Raw genomic sequence first — 22,644 nt, forward strand, 5'->3', positions numbered from 1 at the left:
CAATTTAACATGAAGAAAAGACAGTCCCTGCTCAATTGAGCTTACAGTCTAAATCTGAGAAAAGAGTATAAGAAGGGCTCCAAAAGATATCAGATTATTCTGGCTGTTATCAAGGACAGTTCGCACGAAAGCTGCTGTGAGCTGGCCACAGGATGATGGCTCGTTAAAAATGTTGCCACCTTGCCTTTATGCTCGCCTGCATAGGGAGAGCTACCATCTGCCTACCAGCCTGTGGTCTCTGCTGCTGCTGTCATGAGGGAGAACACCTGCCATCCCAGGTGTGGTGCCTTCCTTCTTCAAAGGAGTTCAACAGTCTGGTGTTTGTGAGTGGGTGAGTGTTGCCGTCGTCTGTCAGGTTGAACTGTTTCTTTCATTGCATAGTGCCTTGGGAGTCAGGTGTTCTATAAGTTCTAGCACTAGTGCTAGTATGTGTTACGTTTACTCTACCTTGACAGGTACATAAATTCAAGTTTCGACCATCAGTTTTGGGTAATCCTGAATAAGTGCAATGTCTCTGATTTGCATTGCTGCTATTGCTGCCAGTATATCTAATAAACATCTTTTCTATTTTTCCTATAATATCGGAACCTTGTGTCCTTTTCTTTCCGTTTTTATTTTGGACTGTAACGAGTCTCGGATCTGTGTAGGAGGGAAGTTAATAATGTAATCCCAGAGTGCTAAATTAACATTTACTTGTCATTTTTGTACTTCCCTTCTTTGCCTGTTCTCTACCTGAGGCACAGCAATTGTTTGGCCCACACGGGGGCTGGGAGAGAGCAGGGGATCCAAATTTCCCGGTGCATGTTCTGCCTGCCTTCCATAATGATCATGGACCTTTAAAAAAAAAAAAAAAAAAAGCCAGGTTTGCTGTGGATGTGATTTGGACCCATTGGGGTCATACAAATTTTATGGTGGCCACAGAGGGGCCAATGTCTCTGATGCAGCAGTGCTTAAAGACCCAGAGAGCCATGGGAATTCGGTGGGTGCTAGAGGTTCAGATGATTCTGTGATGGCAGCCTGATTTCAGTATAACCACCACCATTTTACCTGTAGCTTTGTGTAAGGACGTTCTTCCGTATTTAGAGAAATGATGACTGGTTCTTCAGGTCAGCTGAGTAGTAGTGGGCTATGGGCCTCCTCTGAGGTAGGTTCTCCCCCCCCCCCCCCCCCCCCCCCCAGATTTTATCCTCACTCTGTACAGGGCCCTTTGGAAGTTTGGGGTTAAGCTATCCGGGAGCAGAAGCTGCCTCGGGGAGCTCCCTCCCCTCCCTTCCCCCTTCTCCTTCCAAATGATAGTGTTTGGACTAGGAGGAGGAGCCCCTTGAGGCTAGCTCTCCTCCGTTGGAGGTGGAGCAACTGTAGGCTGAGGATGAGCCTTTGTGTCAAAAAGAGAATGTAGTTGATGGGGACACCTGGATGGATGAGTTGCTGCCTGGCGAAGAGCCTTCAGTGGTCTGGGTTTTTCATAGAGAGGAGTTGCAAGAACTAATTTCCTAGGTGTCGGCTGTGTTGAGATTTGAGGAAGACCCAAAGGGCCCCCCCCCCGTAAAGTGCATCCCCTGTTGAAGGGTATTTGGAAGTCCTCCAGGCCCTTTCTGATGCACCATGGCATCAGGGATATAATCCATGCCAGGGGAAATCACTAGACTCCCCTTTTGAGGTCGCTAGAACTATGGTTCATTTATACCCAATTCTGGAGCAGGACAGGGAGTCCTTACATCATCCTTTTGGTGGATGTTGTGGTTTCTGTGGTCACCAAGAACAACATGGTACCAGTGGATGGTGGGATGGCCTTGAAGGACCCTCAGCTCAGGATCATCGTATGGAAGCCCTTTTGAATCAGAGTTTTGTCGTTGTGGCCTTTGCGGTCCAGGTGACTTTGTGGGGGGCTAGTAGCTAGAGCAGGGGTGGAGTGACAGTGATCTGGGTCCCTGGGCAGTAAGGGTCATTGGGCCACCCCCCCTCTCCGGCCACTTCTGCTCCCCCTCCTAGCCAAAAGGTATGCACAACCTCCCTCCCCCCCCCCACGCACACCCACCATCCACCTTTGTTTCCTGTCCCCCCCACGCACACACCCACCTTTGTTTCCAGACCTCCCGTACACCCCTCCACAATTTCCAGTAGCGCACCTCCTGCATACTGTAGTACCCACCTTTGTTTCCAGCACTCCCTCCCCCCCTCCCCAAGCCTCAGTGTGCCCTCCCTGAGCCTATCTTGAAGAGCCCTGTCATTCTAGTGGCTTCTGTGGGGCAGGAACCCCCCCCCCCCCCCACTCTTTCCTATCTGCTGCCGCTACTTTATCCGGCACTGTCGTTTCGTCTTAATGGCTGCCAAGACTTCCTGCAGCAGTTTTGTGGGTCTTGTGAGACTATCGTGGGAAGGCACCGCAACCATTTTGAAGATGTGGTGGCATCAACAAGAGCAGCAGCAGTGGACAGGAAAGAATGGGGTTCTTTCCTGCCCTCAAAGAGGCCACTAGACTACCATGGCTCTTCAGGGTAGGCTCAGGGAGGGGCCCGCTGAGGCTTGGTGGGCTGTGGTGTGCGGGGGGAGGGGGGGAAGAGAGCCTCTGTTTCCTCGGGCACTGCCTGGTTGACCATATAATCAGTCCACTCCGAGCTAGAGCCTTCTTTTGCTGGTCCGAAAAGGTCTTCGATAGATGACAGATGGTTGGTCCCTGGTGGACCAAGAGATTGCTAAGCTAAAAAGAAGGGTTTTCCTTCTTGTGTGATATCCTTTATGATCTTCTTAGAACTTTGGCCAATTCCATGGTGCTCAGTGTGGTAGCTAGGAAGTCTCCGTGGCTCATATGTGGTCAGCAGATGTGGCATCCAAATTGAAGCTTAGTAAAGTCCCCTTTCGGGGTTCCCTTTTGTTTGGTGAGGACATGGATAAGTTGGTCAAGAGTCTGGGAGAGACAAAGGTTCCCCATCTCCTGGAAGACACACCGAGGTCTGGCAGTAGAGGCTTCTGTACTAGAGGAAATTTTTGGTAGGTGTGGCACTATAGGCCTGATCGAGTGAGTGCAGGCCAGCATGCTTCCCCCCCCGCCCCCAAAGAACTCGGCCCTTTAGCTAATGTCGACGAGGTGGTTGGGAGGGACTCCGGACTTACTTCCTCACCGGTGGGCCGAGGTTCCCAATGAAAGTGTCGGGGGGTGGGGATCCATCCTCCAGCAGTGGGGGCGAAGTTGCAAAAATTCTTCTGGAGGTGGACCTATATCACTGCAGACCTATAGGTGCTCAAAGTTGTGAGAGAAGGGGGTACACCTTTGGAGTTTGCTTGAAACTCCACACCCCCCCTCCCCCCAGCAGACACCTTTCTAGAGTCTCCCTGTCATGCCCAGTGGAAGCAGAGCGCCATCAGGGAGACTGCAAAGAGGTCAGTCTAAAAGCAGTGCTGCTTCTCCTGCAAGAGGAATGGGGCACTGGGTGTCGTTCAGTCTATTCCGTGGTTCCAAAAATGAAGGGCCCATATTAGATCTCAAGGGAGTAAATTGGGCCCTTCGAGTTCTATCCATCCATATGCCTTCCCTGCAGTCGGTTATAGTAGTGGTATGGGCCAGGAACTATCTATCTTCGCTGGGTTTGATAGAATCCTATCTTCATATTCTGATCCATTGGGTTCATCAGCGGTATTTGGAGTTTGGGATGGCATTATCAGTTCTGTGTGCTCCCTTTTGGGCTAGCTATGGCTCCCTGTACCTTTTCCAAGGTAATAGTGGTTTAGCTGCAGTGCTTCAGAAGGAAAGCATAATGGTTCACTCTTATCTGGGCAATTGGCTCATTTGGGCTAAATCCTTTCAAGGCAGCACGGGGGTTAATTCTTGTGTGGTTCAGCTGTTAGTCTTTGGGCTGGGTGGTCAACCTGGCCAAGAGCAATCTGGTTCCCTTACCATGCCTGGAATATCTGGGTATGTGTTTTGACACTTGGGTAGGCAGGGTTTCTTCCTTCAGCTTAGAAGCTCCAAGCGCAGGTTCGTTCTCTTCTCCACATCCGAAGTCTGCAGGCCAAGGATTATCTACAGGTTCTGGCTCAATGGCAGCCTCTGTGGAGGTGGTGGAGTGGGCCAGAGCTTACATGAGGCTGCTTCAAGCAGTGATGTTATCGTGATGATCAACCCAGATGCAGTTCTTGGAGGTGGTTGCAGTTTCATCATCTGTCAGAAGGTATGTGTCTAGATTTCCCTCCCACCACCACCACCAGTGAGCTGTGGTGATGATGGATGCAAGTCTTGAAGGTTGGGGAGTGCATTTTCTGGGTCAGGTGGCTCAGGGGTGTGATCTCCCAAGAAGGCTTGGTGGTCGATCAACAAGCTGGAAACAAAAGCGATCTGTTTGGTGCCTCTAGGATCTTCTCACCAGTAAGGCAGTCCGGGTCCTGTAGGACAACACTACAGCTGTTGCCCATGTGAACAGACAGGGCAGCACCCAAGAGTCTTTTGGTGGCACAGGAGGCAGCCCTTCTCTTGGCCTGGGTGGAGAGCATCTGATGGACCTGTCTGCTGCACACATGGCAGGTGTGGACAACATTCAGGTGGATTATCTCAGCTGGGATGTTCTTGATCCCGGGAGTTGAATCTGTGGCAAAGCGCCTTAGATCTCATCGTGGCTCAGTGGGGTCACCCTGTTATGGATTTCATGGCAACGTCCCATAATGCGAAAGTTCCCTGGTTCTTCAGCAGGTGCAGGGACCCTTAATTGGAGGGTCTGGATGCTCTGGTGTAGGATTGGCCCAGCATTGGTCTCCATTGGTGTTTTCCCCGTGGCCTCTTCTGGGCAGAGTTATTCAGAGGATTGACCTTCACAGGGTTCCAGTGGTTCTGGTGGCTCCAGATTGGCCAAGGGGTCCCTGATGTGGGAATTTGGTGTGGTGGCCGAGGGATGGGTCACTCCATTTCCCAGCCTTAAAGGATTTACTTACACAGGGCCCAGTAAGGATGGCAGATCTGACTCCATTTTGTCTTGTGGCTTGAATCTTGAGAGGGCACCACTTAGGAAAAGAGGATATTCTGAAAAAATGATTGCAACTCTTTTGCAGTCTAGGAAGTGTCCTACCGCCCTTGCTTATGTGCAAGTTTGATGTTTTTTTTCCAGGATTGGTGCAAATATTGCCAGGGTTCCCTTGAAGTTGTACAGGATGGCATGGATAAGGGCCTTGGCTTATCTCAAAAGTTCATGTGATAGTGTTGATTTGTTTCAGGAGTTTGATTAAGGGCAGGCCTTTAGCTTCCCTTCGGAATGTAGTCCGGTTTCTTTGAGGAGTTCATTTTTGGCTTCTGCTTTGCCCAGCCGTCCGCCTTGGAATCTTAACCTTGTACTATTGGTCTTAGTGTTAGTTCTCTTTGAGCCATATGGTTGTATGCTTAAGGACCTTACCTTGAAGATGGTGCTTCTGGTGGCTATTGATTTGTCTCATCGGATTTCGGAGTTGCAGGTAGTGTGTTTTACTTGTCACTCAGTCTTTGCTGGTCCTGGAGGAGCGTGGGGGTCTCATTGGATCAGTTTCAATTATATAAACTGGATGTTCTTAGGGCTCTACATATGTATTCGCAACGGACACAGGAGTTGACGTTTGGACCATCTGTTTGCCCTCTTAGGGGGTCATAAGAGAGGGGAGGCAGCTTCCAAGGATACAGTTGCTAGGCTGATGACACCGTTTCCTTTATCTATCTGGTCAAGGACAGACCAGTTCTGCCTTTGCTTAAGGCTCATTCTACTGGAGGGCAAGTGACTTCCTGGCTTGAGTGTTTCCTGGTTCTGCCTCTTGAGTTTTGTAAAGCAGCAGTGTGGTCCTCCTTGCATTCATTTTTGCGTCATTACCGAGTGGATGTACAGGCCTGACAGGATGCAGCTTTCAGGGCTCAGGTTTTGGAGGTGGGGATTTGGGGGTCCCACCTGGATTGAGCATACTTTAACTTCACATCAGGTTGTGCTAGTCTGGAAGGATGCTATGAAAAGCAAAGTTAGGTCTTGCTTGCTAATTTTTCTTTCCTTTGGTCCCTCCATACCAGCACAGGGCCCTCCCATGTCAGCTGATATTTTCTCTCCAGAAGAATTTTCTTGTATTTAGTTTCTCGCGTTTTTCTTTTTTTTTTTTTTTTTTTTTTGGGGGGGGGGGGAGCTATGAGGCATTGTTTGGGGTTCACTTGTTTGGCAATTTTTTCTTGTTTTTTTTTTTTTTTTAATGTTTAAATCTGTTTGAGTTATACAACAAGAGAACAAGAATCAGTAGAAGTAGTCAGCCAGCATTGGGAACAATAACTATATGTCAAGTGAGGAAAGCCTCAGAGGAGCTTTATGTCTTTTAGCCCCCCTGAAAGACAAAGAGCATCTGTCCCAAAACAAATTCAGCGTTTCACCTAAACCAGCCCATTTATCTGCCCTCATTTACTAGGGAGGAGTTTCCGGAATCTTTTGGGCAGTTACATCTTCTGGATGTTCGCAGGGCTCTCTTGCAGTATCTGCAAATGTCAAATGACTTCAGGAACTTTGATCACCTTTTTGTCTTGTTGTCAGGTCCTCGAAGAGGGTCTCCGGTGTCTAAGGCCACTATAGCCCGTTGGCTCAAGGAAGTCATTTTTTCTGCATATCTGCTGTCAGGGCGGTCTCCGCCTGACGCATTTAAAGCGAATTCCACGAGAGTGATTTCCTCTTCATGGGCCGAAACAGGAGCACTCTCTCTTCAGGAGATCTGTAGTGCGGCTTCTAAGCTCTCCTTTGTCTGGCATTACAGGCTGGATGTTGCAGCGAAGCAGGACGTGCAGTTTGGAGCGCAAGTGCTTGCTTGGGTAGTGTCATATTCCCGCCCTAACTAGGGAGTGCTTTTGTACATCCCATCAGGTAATGGATTAATCTGCTGCTGATGACAAGGAAGGGAAGATTAGGTTCTTACCTTGGTAATTTTCTTTCCTTTAGTCACAGCAGATGAATCCATGATCCCTCCCTGCCTGTTTATTTGTTCAGTTGTTTCCTGCAGACATGTTCCCTCATTGGGAGAAGTTGGAAAACAGTTTTCAGGATTTCTGTTCTGTTACAGGAGGTTGAGATCGTCTCTCCTTTGTGTGATTATTGCTCCTGTTCTGGGGCATTCGTTCGCTGTGAGGAAAGTTCATGTTATTCTACTTTGAGGATACACTCTGCTTTGGAAGTTTCAAATACTGAAGGCAGATGCAGCTAGCCATCCATAGAGCACTATGGTTTTTCAGTGTTCTCTATCTCCACCTGCTGGTAGGCGGACACAATCCATCAGTTAATGATTCATCTGCTGTGACTAAAGGAAAGAAAATTACCAAGGTAAGAACCTAATTTTCCCATCTGCATCCCTTTCAGACACGATCTATCAGAAATTACCAATGAATGCCATGGACTCTTGGGCTAATCATTCCAACTGAAATTGAACATGGAAAAAACACATTGCCTTATCCTCTCATCCCAACACAATAATTACAAACCCACAATCTTAAACACCCCTGACCACACCCTCCCTATTTCAGATAGCCTCAAAAGTTTAGGTGTTACAATTGACCGTACTCTGACACTTGAGAGCCAAGTAAACTCCACTATAAAGAAAATGTTTCATCAATGTGGAAACTGAAACGTATCAAACCTTTCTTCCCAAGGGAAACATTCCGTAACCTTATACAATCAATGGTGCTAAGCCATGCAGATTACTGCAATGGAATCTATGTGGGATGTAAAGAACAACTTACAAAGACAATCCAAAACACAGCAGCCAGGCTGATATTTGGCAAAACACGATTCCAAAGTGCTAAACCCCTCCGAGAAAAGCTGCATTGGCTCCCTATTAAAGAATGTATCAACTTCAAAATCTGCACCTTGGTCCACAAGATTATCTACGGTGTAGTCCCAGGAAACATGACTGACCTGATTGATCGTCCAACCAGAAACAGAACCAATTCTTCACTAACTTACCTGAATCTCCACTACTGAAACTGCAAAGGACTCAAATACTACTACTACTACTTAGCATTTCTATGCGTCCAACTTCTCCTACATAAGCACACGACTATGGAACGCACTGCCTAAAGCTGTCAAAACAATTCACGATCATCTAATCTTCTGGAAATTACTAAAGACCCACCTGTTCGGAAAGGCATACCCTATCGACCCAACATAGACGCCTCTACTCTGCAACACAGCAAATCCAGAGATCGTATTGGACACTATTTTCCCTTCCCTATCTTTGACCCTTATGTGCCTAGTCTACCTACCTTATTGGACCCCAACATCTAATTGTATTTGTTCCTCTACTGATCCTGTCGATTGCCTCTTGGTACTATGTAAGCCACATTGAGCCTGCAGTTGGGTGGGAAAATGTGGGATACAAATGTAACAAATAAATAATTGATCTGTATTTCAGTTACCTGTTGTCGTGCTGATTGCACCTTTTCTGTTCATTGTTCTAAGTGTTCATGACTAAACATTTTTAGTTTGCCTCTGGACTGAATAAGAATCCTGGTGGTTTGTGTGTTGGGTCTTTGTGTGCTTTCTTGGAACTGTGGGACCACTGGGAGTGTGGCCCCCAGTAACCTAGAAATCACAGGGGATAATTTGAGAGTGGGAGACTCTCCCAGAGGCGGTTGTAACCCAGTCGGTGGGAGGAGGGTGCTAGTGTAGAGCACAAGCGACAGGTGCAGGTGGACCTGAGCTACGCTGGGGATAGGTCCTCTAAGTGGCCGTGGGATAGCCCCAGGTGGGTGGGATTTATTGGGATTTATTAACCGTCTTTATGAAGAGATTCACCGTAGGCAGTGTACAGTACTTACAGTTTTGGGGCTAGACCCTCGTAAGTGGCCATGGGAGTAGCCCATGCAGGTAGCTAGGCGTTTCGTGATACTCACCCTTTGCTTCTGCAGTAACACAATATAGTGGAAAAATGATGCCAATTCCAGAATGGAGGAGGGTCAGAAACAGTCCAAACCTTAAAATTGATCTTTTTACCCAAGGGGGCTGCCTTATGAGTAGACTACCCCCCTCACTCAGCAACAAGAACACCTCATATTTATCCAGCAAGGGACCCATCGTCGATAATGGTATTGTGGATCCCAAAAGGCGTTCTAAATATTGGACTACTGTAGACCAAAAAATATGAATCTTGGGATGTGCCCAAAAGGCGTGAAAAAAAAGAACTAGGTTGATTTACATTTGTGACAAACGGGGGTATTGATGCCACCCATATTGAAGAGTTGGGTTTGAGAGAGAAAGGTCTATAGAGTACCCTGAGGGGGTATTGATGCCACCTTTATTGAAGAGTTGGGTTTGAGAGATAAAGGTCTATAGAGTACCCTGAATTAACTTTCACGTAGATCCACTGCTATACCCAAACCGGGGATCCTCGCAACCAACCTACCAATATCAACAAAGGCCTCCTCAAATTGTCTTCCATTTAGCCAATAAAGCAGAGTTATCTCTAGGAGGAGAAAATGCCCAAATGGCCTTATGAAGCAATGAAACAAACGGTCTCTATCATGCAAAGCCAAAAGAAGTCAAATGAGTTTTATGATTGCCAGTCCTGTCCAGAGTAGATACATAGTGGCACAACTGATGATAGGCAAAAACATCTGCCAGCTGAGTTAAAGAGCCACCCCCCCCCAATGATTGTAAAGATAATAAAGATCCGTCTGGGTGGAGGACATGTTCCAAACGCATAAGCCCAACGTCTAAAGGTCCTATTCTCAACCCCAGCAGGAATTCCATGTTGCCATAGGGAGAAGGACCAAAACATTGGGGGACAGACCCCAGTGTCTGAGGTCATGCCACAATTTCTGAAGAGAAATTAATACTATCCCACAACCTGGAGGGGAGCATAGTATGAGGCATTTGCAATAAGGATGTAAAATTCCATGATGTGAAGAGCTTCCATTTTGTATCGGTGTGTACTGTTCTGTATCAATTTCCCAGATGGCAAGCTAGATTATATTTGTTTGGGACACCTATGCCCCCCCCCCCCCCCCCCCAAGCCTCCAATTACTCAACAACATTCGTGTAGGGATTTTTGATTTCTTACCACCCCAGCAAAAACAAGAAAGAGGTCTATGGAAAGTGTGAATATCCTTTTGGAGAAGCACTTGAAAAGTATATAACAGTCTAGGAAAATTCTACCATATTAAAAAGGTGTATCCTGTCATGTAACCTTAAGGGAAGATGCTGCCATTCCTGCAATGTGACAATTGTGGATGAGAAATATTAAGCTGATATAATTCAGATATTTTCATAGATAATTGAATCCCCAAGTAATGAAAGGAATGTGATGCCCATCTTAGTGGGAACGGATCACCCAACACTGCCAAAGTGAATCTGATGAGGCCAGTGCCAAGGACTTCTGTAAATTTAAATAAAAAAACAAAACAGAAAAATCATATTCCTCAAAGGTTTCTATTAGTACCCCAAGTGATTTATGGGGATCAGTAATATGAACTAACAAATCATCTGTAAATGTAGAAACTTTAAATTCAGAAATAGTAAATTTTACTCCTGGGATGTCTGGATTAGCCAACGCATCTCTAACAAAGAAGACCAAGAACATCCTTGACGTGTGCCTCAATGAATCACAAAAGGCTCTGACAAAATCCTGTTAACCCATATAACTGCCCAAGGATCCGAATACTGGACCCACACTGCATCTGAAAAGAAACCCTCTATACCACAGGCCTTCAAAACACTAAAATGAAAATTCCAGTACATCCAATCAAATGCCTTCTCAGCATCAAAACTAATTAAAAGAGAAGACAAATCACGCAGTTGTCTCCAAGGAGGCCGATAGCTTCCTAATGTTCTTAATAGCAGTTCGATGAACAAAGCTCACATGAGAACAATCCACTAAAGAAAGCAAAACCCGAGCCAGGCAAAAGTTTAGCATATTTAGTTTCTAAAGAGATGGGCCGATAAGAATGTGAAGAGCAAGGATCTTTATTTGGCTTCAATAACACTATCATCTGCATGGTGTTCAGTCAGGCAAAATGGTACGACTAACCATTTAATTAAAAAGTTTCACCAAAGAGGGTCCAATTTGTTCATGTAAACTGTTATAAAACTTTTTCCCTGAACCCATCTGGACCTGGAGTTTGATTAAGCACACTATCCCCCGACACAATTGGAGGACCTAGATAAAGATCTGATCGCTGATATTCAAAAGTTGGGGAAGAAAAGAGAGGTGCTGTTGTTGGGAGATTTCAATATGCCGGATGTAGATTGGAAGGTTCTGTCTGCAGAATCGGAAAGAAGTATAGAGATCGTGGATGCTTTTCAAAGTGCTTTGCTCAGACAAATGGTGTCAGAACCCACGAGGGAGGGAGCGACGCTAGATCTGGTACTCACAAATGGGGATAATGTGTCAAATGTCCGAGTGGGTGCCCACCTGGGCAGCAGTGACCATCAATCGGTTTGGTTTGATATGACGGCTGAAGAGGAGGGTGGCCACTCAAAGTCCTGGATTTCGAACATGCTGACTTTAGTAAAATGGGGGAATACCTGAGGAAGGAGCTGATGGGAGGAAATACAAGAAGTGGAAGGACAGTGGTCCAGGCTGAAAGAAGCTATAAATAGGGCCATGAACCTTTATGTAAGGAAAGTAAATAAAAGCAAGAGAAAAAGGAAACCGATATGGTTCTCCAAGCAAGTGGCTGAGAAAATAAAGGCTAAAGAGTTGGCGTTCCAGAAATACAAAAAAACTCAAGAAAAGGGACACAAGGAGGAATACCGGATGAAACTGAAAGAAGCCAAGAGAGAGATACATCTGGCGAAAGCGCAAACGGAAGAAGAAATGGCTAGAAATGTAAGGAGGGGTGGCAAAATTTTCTTCAGGTATATTAGTGAAAGGAGAATGACTAAAAATGGAATTGTGAGACTAAAAGATACTGCGAACCGCTATGTGGATAATGATGAAGAAAAAGCAAATTTGCTAAATAGATACTTCTGTTCTGTTTTCACAGAAGAAAATCCTGGAGAAGGACCGCGATGGACTGCAAAAAGTATAAATGAGATTGAAGTGGATAGAGCACCGTTCATGGAAGAGAGTGTGTATGAACAACTTGAAAAGCTAAAGGTGGACAAAACCATGGGACCGGATGGGATCCACCCTAGGATATTGAGGGAGCTCAGAGAGTTTCTGGCGGGTCCTCTTAAAGATTTGTTTAATAAATCCTTGGAGACGGGAGAGGTTCCGAGGGATTGGAGATCGGCGGATGTGGTCCCTCTTCACAAAAGTGGTGATAGGGAAGAAGCTGGAAACTACAGGCCAGTTAGCCTCACTTCGGTTATTGGAAAAGAAATGGAAGCAATGCTGAAGGAAAGGATAGAGAATTTCCTGGAAGCCAATAAGTTGCAAGATCCGAGACAACATGGTTTTACCAAAGGGAAATCGTGCCAAACGAACCTCATTGAATTCTTTGATTGGGTGACAGGAGAATTGAATCAGGGACGAGCTATGGACGTAATCTACTTAGATTTCAGCAAAGCTTTTGACACGGTTCCCCAAAGGAGGCTCTTAAATAAACTGGATGGGCTGAAGATAGGACCCGAAGTGGTGAACTGGATTAGGAACTGGTTGACGGACAGACGCCAGAGGGTGGTGGTGAATGGAATTCGCTCGGAGGAGCGAAAGGTGAGTAGTGGAGTGCCTCAAGGATCGGTGCTGGGGCCGATTCTGTTCAATATATTTGTGAGTGACATTGCCGAAGAGTTAGAAGGTAAAGTTTGCCTATTTGTGGATGATACTAAGATCTGTAACAGAGTGGACACCACGGAGGGAGTGGAAAACATGAAAAAGGACCTACGGAAGCTAGAAGAATGGTCTAAGGTTTGGCAATTAAAATTCAATGCGAAGAAATGCAAAGTGATGCACTTAGGGAGTACAAATCCACGGGAGACGTATGTGTTAGGCAGGGAGAGTCTGATAGGTATGGATGGGGAGAGGGATCTTGGGGTGATAGTATCTGAGGATTTGAAGGCGACGAAACAGTGTGACAAGGCGGTGGCCCTAGCTAGAAGGTTGTTAGGCTGTATAGAGAGAGGTGTGACCAGCAGAAGAAAGGGGGTGTTGATGCCCCTGTATAAGTCGTTGGTGAGGCCCCACCTGGAGTATTGTGTTCAGTTCTGGAGGCCGTATCTTGTTAAGGATGTAAAAAGAATTGAAGCGGTGCAAAGAAAAGCTACCAGAATGGTATGGGATTTGCGTTACAAGACGTATGAGGAGAGACTTGCGGACCTGAACATGTACACTCTGGAGGAAAGGAGAAACAGGGGTGATATGATACAGACGTTCAAATATTTGAAAGGTATTAATCTGCAAACGAACCTTTTCCGGAGATGCGAAGGCAGTAGAACGAGAGGACATGAAATGAGATTGAAGGGGGGCAGACTCAAGAAAAATGTCAGGAAGTATTTTTCACGGAGAGAATAGTGGATGCTTGGAATGCCCTCCTGCGGGAGGTGGTGGAAACGAAAACGGTAACGGAATTCAAACATGCGTGGGATAAACATAAAGGAATTCTGCTCAGAAGGAATGGATCCTAAGGAGTTTAGACGAGATTGGGTGGCAAAGCCAGTGGCGGGAGACGGAGATGGTGCTGGGCCGACTTATACGGTCTGTGCCAGAGCTGATGGTGGGAGGCGGGACTGGTGGTTTGGAGGCGGGGATAGTGCTGGGCAGACTTATACGGTCTGTGCCAAAACCGGTGGTGGGAGGCGGGGCTGGTGGTTGGGAGGTGGGGATAGTGCTGGGCAGACTTATACGGTCTGTGCCCTGAAAAGGACAGGTACAAATCAAGGTAAGGTATACACAAAAAGTAGCACATGTGCGTTTATCTTGTTGGGCAGATTGGATGGACCGCGCAGGTCTTTTTCTGCCGTCATCTACTATGTTACTATGTTCTACTATCCCTAGTAACCAAAATCAGCTCATCTTCCGTAATAGGGGCGTTCAAAAGTTTTGCCTGACTAGAGGAAATTCGAGGGAGAGGGACTTTCTCTAGATATAGAGAGCCATCCAAAGTATCCTCAGCTGGCGTGGCATACAAATTTTCATAGAAATGTTTATATGATTAATCTCCAAATCCAAAGTTGCCAGTCTACCCCTGCCATCCGACAGCTGTAAGATTCCTGTTGGGCCATATTTAGTATATATCAAGTGAGACAACAATTTGCCACTTTTACTGCCATGTACAAAAAGTTGATTTTTATAATAAGGATTTAGTAGCTTGTTGATGTAACAACATATTCAACACCGTTTTCGAAACCAACAGTGATTTTTCTAGCCCTAGCTGACTTCAATCCTGTCACGAATCACTTGTCTCTCGAGCCATAAGATTTCCTTGTCCCTCATCCTCCTCCTGTGGGCGGCATATGCTATTATTTCACCCCTGAATGCTTCCTTAGCTGTGTCCCAAAAAAGTAAAGGTTGAGAGGAATGATCTGCATTATGTAACTTATAATCAGACCACTTTTCCAGTAAAAAAAGAGCGAAAATATGGATTCCAATACAAGGCAATAGAAAATTTCCTAGAAGACGGAGAACTGTCTATAGGCGATAGGTCGAAGGAGATCCAAATGAAAGAATGATTGGAAGTGCCATATGGATATGGTCCGATCTTTGATGTAACTACATATTTAAATAAGGAACCAGGAACCAAAATATAGTCGATACTAGAATGTGCACTGGAAAAAGTATAATCCCGATCTCCCGTATGAAGCAAATGCCATGAGTTCACCAGATCGAGTGTTGCAGAGCAGGAGTAAGCCCCTAGACAGATGGACCCGCAAATCACCCTTCGAGTGAGGCCTATCCAGGGCTAGGTCACATACCGTATTAAAATCACCACCTAAAATAATATCATTCACATATGGGAACAAAACTTTGAGCAATCTAGCAAAAAACTTTATCATAAATATTAGATGCATACACATTGCATAAAACCATTGAATATTTATTAATTGACATGCTAGCCAAGACAAAACAACCCTCTGGATTCTGGGCCACTGATTGTATCTGGGCATCCAGATTTTTTCAAATCAAAATCAGGACTCCAGCTGTCCTCTGAATGGCAAGAAACTCTACAAGAGAGCCCACCCAACTTTTCTGGAATTTCAGATGTTTAGGTAGGAAATTCTGATCTATTGTAATATTGCAATGTCCATTTGACACCTGTTCAAACACTGCATAATCTTCTGATGTTTAATCGGAGAAGTGATGCCTCCTACATTCCAGTAAGATAATTTTAAGAAAACTCTGGTCAACCAGCTGGAACCTGTAAAAACCCAAGAAGAAACTCACTTATAGAGCTCGAAGGCCATCCCAGCCAGTGGCCTCCCCACTCTTCTAATCAAATGAAAAAAGAAAAAAAAACATACTCATAAACCAGAGCCCCAGGGGGTGTGTCAAGATGGCGCCGTGAGCGGTTGTGTTTGAAGTGGTCTCCTGCCTTCCCTGCCGATTAAATAGATATTCCTGTTAGAATGCCGCATACAAAACGTAAAGGGACGATCCGGGGAGTTCCCCTACCTTCCGGGACATCCACTCCGGCGAGGACAGGCTTGGAGCGCTTCTTCCCCGCGGTTTCCCGCGTTAGCGGAGCGGAGTCCTTAGCGGGGGGAACCGGTGAAGCAGCTCTCCTGCTGGCCATAGAAACATCTCTTTCCCCGCTATGCTCTATAACTCCTCCTTGCCCGGCAACTCTCGCTAGTCGAACGGGGCTTCCTTCAGGACCCCGAAAGGGTGATTCTGAAGAGCCCAGAGGGGAGCTCGACCTGACGGGGAGATCAGAAGTTGCAGGAGAGACGGAGGTGAATCTAAGTCGGATCTGGCTGAAGTTATTAGAAATCGAAAGAACCCTGAAACAATCTTCTGATGAGGTAAAGACATTAAATTTATCGGTGCAGGAAGTGAAGAACTCTATGGAAGTAGCTAATCGGGATTTTTCAAAGAAAATTGAGGCCTTGCAGACAGACTCTAAGCAAACGGAAGAATTCAAGGTGGCTGTGATTAAAGGATAGTATTGAGATCAGAAGAAAAATAGAACAAATGGAGAACTATAACAGGAGGTTAAACCTTCGACTATTAAATTTTCCTAGAATGTTGGGAGTCTCTCCAAATGATATGTTTTGCAAATTTTTGAAAGAAAATTTGAACTTTCCCCAAGAAATATTTCCTCCTTTGAATAAAATTTACTACATTTCAAATACAATGAATAAAGTAGAGGGAGAAGACTCAGTGGATTTACAAAATGTCATAGCCATTTTGGAACAATCAATTACAAATGCGATGGAAAGAGGAACGTTGATAGTGTCTTTTGTTTTCCAGCAGGACTTAAATGCAGTAATGAGACTTTATTTTAAATCAACCAGCCGCATGTTTGCAGGCCAGAAGATCTGGCTCTATCCTGACGTGACTAAAATAACACAGGAAAAAAGGAAAAAGTTTCTGTCAATGAGGTCAAAAATTTTGGAAATGGGAGGTTTCTTCCTTCCTTGCATATGCTTGTAAATGTGTTATCAGGATAAATCAAACAAAATATATATATATTATATGCCTGATCAGCTTCAGAACTTCTTAGATACTAAACAAGCTTAGAGATAAGAAGTATGGGAATAACGGTGTCACTATTTTTCTTGTTTAACGTGTGATATTGTGTAATACACTTCACTAATTCCTACCCCCCCCCCCCCCTAACCTTTACATTGTGGTCTAAGGAAGCCAATGTTATATAAATAATTGAACAAATGTTTTTTTTTCCTAAGTTTGTAAAGTTATTACAGTTATGGCTGTATTACACTTTGCAGTTGTATTTATCTGTATAAGTATATATAAAACAATAAAAATTATAATCTAAACCAGAGCCCCAAAACCCATACTGAAATCCTAGGTGCCAAAAAGGAGAGCAATAAAAAAAAAGGACCCCCCCCCCAAAAAAAAATAACCTTGCAAAAACTAACGACCCCCCCCCCCCCTAAATAACCCAATAGTGAAATAAGTTTTTGTGGAGGCGTGGCCTAGTGGTTAGGGTGGTGGATTGGGGAACTGAGGAACTGAGTTCGGTTCCCACTTCAGGCACAGGCAGCTCCTTGTGACTCTGGGCAAGTCACTTAACCCTCCATTGCCCCATGTAAGCTGCATTGAGCCTGCCATGAGTGGGAAAGTGCGAGGTACAAATGTAACAAACAAACAAACAAAAAAAACCCCTGCCCAGCCTGCCTCACCCAAACCCAACTTTTCTTGTTTATTACAAAAATAAAGGCGTGCAGTTTGAAGTGGACTTTTATGAGCAGCAGCACATGTGTCTCTGGCATGGGATATAGGCTTTCTTTTGGGGCACTGATAGAGAATGGTGGGATTTTTCTTCCCATTTTGTGAGTTCTGCTTTTTTATTCAGGATTTGATTCTCAGGGGGACTGCTCAGCCCACTTATAGTTTAACTTAGAAATTGGTACTCCTCAGTCTCCATCTGCTGGTGGGAGTGCATAACTCAGCAGTCTGTGCCGGTCTGGAAGGACGGACTAGAGGAAAGAAAATAATTATCGGATGAGATCTAATTTATCCTTTCTTTGACTTGGTGCACGATCTATAAGAGCATAATCGGTTTTATACAGTCTTTTGATTGGCTTCATCGGCAGCATTACTCTGCTTAGGTGCATAGTTGACCAACTGGCTAGCCTACCCTGTGTTTTTATTTTTTTTTAATTTTGTGCCACCGCTGCTGCAGCTACTTAATCCCTCTGTCGGGACAGGAAAGAGAAGATAGCTAGCATCCTCCCTCATTTGCTCTCGGCCTTGTGATGTACATCTTCCTGGGTCACGTGACATTTGTACATCACAACACTGGTAGCCAATAAGGGAGAGTGATGAGGACACCAGAACCACCTCTCTAACCCTTATTGGTTCCCAGCTTTGTGTTGTACAACAGTTGCGTGGTGTGATGTGTATATCACGAAATTCAGTCTTCCTTCTCTTTTCTGAACACACAGAATATTGCACCAGATATGATTATTAGGCCAATCTAGTCTGTCCATTTTCATTCTGGTGTGGTGCGGTAGACACAAGATGACGTCTGGATTTTTCCCTTATTACTTCACTACTAAGGATCCTACTTTGTTTACCCTGTGCTTTCTTGAATTTTGTTACCAGTTTTGTTTTATGACTTGGTTGAGCCATTTGTCTGTGGTGCTTGATTAAGAATATCTAGATCTGCTTCAGTCATTTTGGCAAGTGAGGTTGGAATTTTAATAGTAAGATTATGTGGGTTTGAACACTAACCTTCCAAAATTTTCTCCTTGTCCTTGTGGTTGTTTAGCTTCATTCCTGTTCCCTTTTCTCTTGTTACTGACACACAGGATCTTTACTAATGTCATGCGTTAACTTCCCTTCTTCATTAATTCTCAACTCCTCTCTATGTATAATCTGACTTTCTGAAGCAGTTAATGTGACAACATTTGCCTAAAATCTTGCAATCCCCCTTCTGATTCCAATACTACACTCTGATCCCTCCCCCTTTTTACCCAGGCCTTTGGTCCCAAGTGGCCAAGGACATTTATTTCATATTCCCTTCATTCTGCTGCTGAAGTATTTTGAGTATTAATTTGTTGTAATGCAGCCTTTTCTGTGACTTCTTGCTGTCCTTCTTCCTGTTAGGGTAATCAGAGTTTGTATGTATCAGCTGTAAGTCACTCTGAACAGTTTGGCACCCTTCTTGTTGAATTCTTGACCATTCTTCAGAGCAAGATCAAAATCTCTGCCTGATTTCATGGAACAGCCCTGGGGCTTGTGTTTGAGGCAGCCTAGCAAATGTTCTTGCTGCTTGGGTGGAGCATTGTCTGGTTCATGCCATGCCATTCCTTTCTTTGTCCATAGGTGTGCCTGGGCGCAGATGCCAGTGACGATCTGCACAGAGTGGAAGTGGAGGCAGCAAACTCTCAGGGGAAACTGACAAAAGTCCAGCTGGTTGCCTTGAAATCATCCATCCTCACCACGGTCAGTTTTAATACCTATTGCTCCATCTCACCGCCTTCTTTCCCATTTGTAATTTCACTTCAGCTTTTCTCCATTTGCCATCGACTGTGTGTTACTAGTGTTTCTGTTGCAGTATTGACAGCTGCTTTATTACAAAGCCTTGTGGTGAGACATTGTAACAGTGGAATGCCAGGTTTGAATTAAGGAGGGGGTAATTTCATAATATACTCATCTGCCTTAAATGCAGAGTATGAGCAATTACACTGAGGCTTACAACTGGGATAAGTGAATAGACTATTCCAGAACCTGTGGGATAGTTGTGTCCATCAACCAGCAGGTAGAGATAGAGAACTGAACACTGAGCTGAGACATCTTTGCATGCAGTCCATCTCCTCAGTATTTTCTATCTCCAGCAGATGGATGGATACACTTTTCAGTGTCTGGTTCTTAGTGATTTGCAGGGTAGTACAAGAAAAGGGGGTCCACTCATTCCACAATCTCGCAAGCAGAAGTCAACACAGAGTGGAAGAAAAAAACACAAATCCAAGTGACCAGCAAAACACAGTGGTGCGAGCTCCAAACAAAGTTTATTGGGACCCAACAAGTCCGTGTTTCGGCAAAACGCCTTTCTCAGGGGTCGATAAATCCTCTGCAGGATGTATAATCGACTATGTGCGCTAGGGAAGCACAAATATAATATCACTGAAATCCGTGAAAACCGGACGTAGCCAGGATTTATTGACCCCTGAGGAAGGCTTTTTGCTGAAACACGGACCGTGTTGGGTTCCAATAAACTTTGTTTGGAGCTCGCACCATTGTGTTTTGCTGGTCACTTGGATTTGTGTTTTTTCTTCCAATCTGTGTTGACTTCTTCTTAGTGATTTGCTCCTGGTCTATTTGGTCAACTTGTCCTCAGTTGAGCTTTGTGGAACTTCAAATCCATCTCTGTGGTTCCCTTCGAGTTTACTTCTTCCTTCCCTTTACCTCTCCTGTTTCCTGTGGAGCTCTCCTTTTCCAGCACAACAACCTTTTTAAAAAAAAAAAAAAGGAAAGAGGTTTCCTGAAGAGCAAGAGACAAGTGTATTAGTCTTGAGCCTAAGACTTGCGGAGACTGTGAGCTTGTGGGGACCAGCTGGCAGTGATAAGTCCGACTAAAGTTTGACTCAGTCACTTGGAGGCCTGCAAGTTCTACTTGGTGCAGGGGAAGGCAGTGATAAGTTTGACTCAGTTGCTTGGAGGGCTGCAAGTTCTACTTGGTGCAGAGGAAGGATCTTGACTCGCCACTTGGAACACGTGCTGCGCCAGTGACGGGTTGAATGGCAACTTCTGTGGACGCAGTTAAACGGTGTTCCTTCTGTGGGACTTGCCGGCCAGCGCTGGGGCGTCACAGTGACTTCATGTCTGGAATCCTGCGGGATATGGAGGAAGCGTTTGGCGGCAGCACATCTTTGAATTTGGCACAGCATCCAAATATGCCATGGTCTTTGGACTCTCTGACCAGGCTAGTGCACAGTTTGATGTAGAAGAGTGTGGGAAAGGGTGCTGTTTTGTTGGGGCCAGCTTGCAGTGAAGAGCAGCCTCTGGCTGATTATGCGCAGTGCACAGCCACCATTTTACAGCCTCATGGCCTGGCAGAGCATTCAGCTGCAATCGGGATCTTTGTTTCCTTTGGAGTTTACAGTGGTGGAAATAAGTATTTGATCCCTTGCTGATTTTGTAAGTTTGCCCACTGACAAAGACATGAGCAGCCCATAATTGAAGGGTAGGTTATTGGTAACAGTGAGAGATAGCACATCACAAATTAAATCCGGAAAATCACATTGTGGAAAGTATATGAATTTATTTGCATTCTGCAGAGGGAAATAAGTATTTGATCCCCCACCAACCAGTAAGAGATCTGGCCCCTACAGACCAGGTAGATGCTCCAAATCAACTCGTTACCTGCATGACAGACAGCTGTCGGCAATGGTCACCTGTATGAAAGACACCTGTCCACAGACTCAGTGAATCAGTCAGACTCTAACCTCTACAAAATGGCCAAGAGCAAGGAGCTGTCTAAGGATGTCAGGGACAAGATCATACACCTGCACAAGGCTGGAATGGGCTACAAAACCATCAGTAAGACGCTGGGCGAGAAGGAGACAACTGTTGGTGCCATAGTAAGAAAATGGAAGAAGTACAAAATGACTGTCAATCGACAAAGATCTGGGGCTCCACGCAAAATCTCACCTCGTGGGGTATCCTTGATCATGAGGAAGGTTAGAAATCAGCCTACAACTACAAGGGGGGAACTTGTCAATGATCTCAAGGCAGCTGGGACCACTGTCACCACGAAAACCATTGGTAACACATTACGACATAACGGATTGCAATCCTGCAGTGCCCGCAAGGTCCCCCTGCTCCGGAAGGCACATGTGACGGCCCGTCTGAAGTTTGCCAGTGAACACCTGGATGATGCCGAGAGTGATTGGGAGAAGGTGCTATGGTCAGATGAGACAAAAATTGAGCTCTTTGGCATGAACTCAACTCGCCGTGTTTGGAGGAAGAGAAATGCTGCCTATGACCCAAAGAACACCGTCCCCACTGTCAAGCATGGAGGTGGAAATGTTATGTTTTGGGGGTGTTTCTCTGCTAAGGGCACAGGACTACTTCACCGCATCAATGGGAGAATGGATGGGGCCATGTACCGTACAATTCTGAGTGACAACCTCCTTCCCTCCGCCAGGGCCTTAAAAATGGGTCGTGGCTGGGTCTTCCAGCACGACAATGACCCAAAACATACAGCCAAGGCAACAAAGGAGTGGCTCAGGAAGAAGCACATTAGGGTCATGGAGTGGCCTAGCCAGTCACCAGACCTTAATCCCATTGAAAACTTATGGAGGGAGCTGAAGCTGAGAGTTGCCAAGCGACAGCCCAGAACTCTTAATGATTTAGAGATGATCTGCAAAGAGGAGTGGACCAAAATTCCTCCTGACATGTGTGCAAACCTCATCATCAACTACAGAAGACGTCTGACCGCTGTGCTTGCCAACAAGGGTTTTGCCACCAAGTATTAGGTCTTGTTTGCCAGAGGGATTAAATACTTATTTCCCTCTGCAGAATGCAAATAAATTCATATACTTTCCACAATGTGATTTTCCGGATTTAATTTGTGATGTGCTATCTCTCACTGTTACTAATAACCTACCCTTCAATTATGGGCTGCTCATGTCTTTGTCAGTGGGCAAACTTACAAAATCAGCAAGGGATCAAATACTTATTTCCACCACTGTATATTGCTCTTAACACCAGGCCTATTTACTGAAGCAGGGACAGTCAGAGTTGCTGCATAGTTCTTCAGTTTATTACCCTGCTGCCCTTCCAGCTCCTAAGAGATCTTGTTTAGATCTCCAAGATTGGACAGATGAGGCTATCTCTGCTTCTCCCTCCTTACCTGATGTGGCTTTGGTCTATTCAGAGGAGCTATTGTTGAAAGAGCCTTTAGAGGAGGGGAGAGCTCATAATCCAAAAGTACTGAGGTTTCATAAATAGGAGCTCAGTATTCTTATTTCTGAGGCACTAGCAGTGCTTTCTATTGAGGAGCCTTCTGTTTCAGCATTAGGAGTTCCATCTTCGTCAATCATGAGGGGGCTTAGAGGTCCTTCTAAGGCATTCCCAGTGCATCCAGACATTCAGGACCTGATT

At 45.3% G+C, this 22,644-nt stretch overlaps 1 protein-coding gene across 3 annotated transcripts in view; it reads left to right on the forward strand.

Moving 5' to 3' along the window:
• The window catches only part of LOC115461211 (nucleophosmin-like), a 247,819-nt gene that overhangs the window by 13,103 nt on the left and 212,072 nt on the right, over nt 1-22,644 (forward strand). For all 3 annotated transcript variants that reach the window (XM_030190881.1, XM_030190882.1, XM_030190883.1), the window contains exon 3: nt 18,862-18,981. In XM_030190881.1, the coding sequence (XP_030046741.1) occupies nt 18,862-18,981 (120 nt within the window). The remainder of the gene's footprint in view (nt 1-18,861; nt 18,982-22,644) is intronic.

This window comes from Microcaecilia unicolor, chromosome 2 (assembly GCF_901765095.1).
Source record: "Microcaecilia unicolor chromosome 2, aMicUni1.1, whole genome shotgun sequence".
Classification (NCBI taxonomy): domain Eukaryota; kingdom Metazoa; phylum Chordata; class Amphibia; order Gymnophiona; family Siphonopidae; genus Microcaecilia; species Microcaecilia unicolor.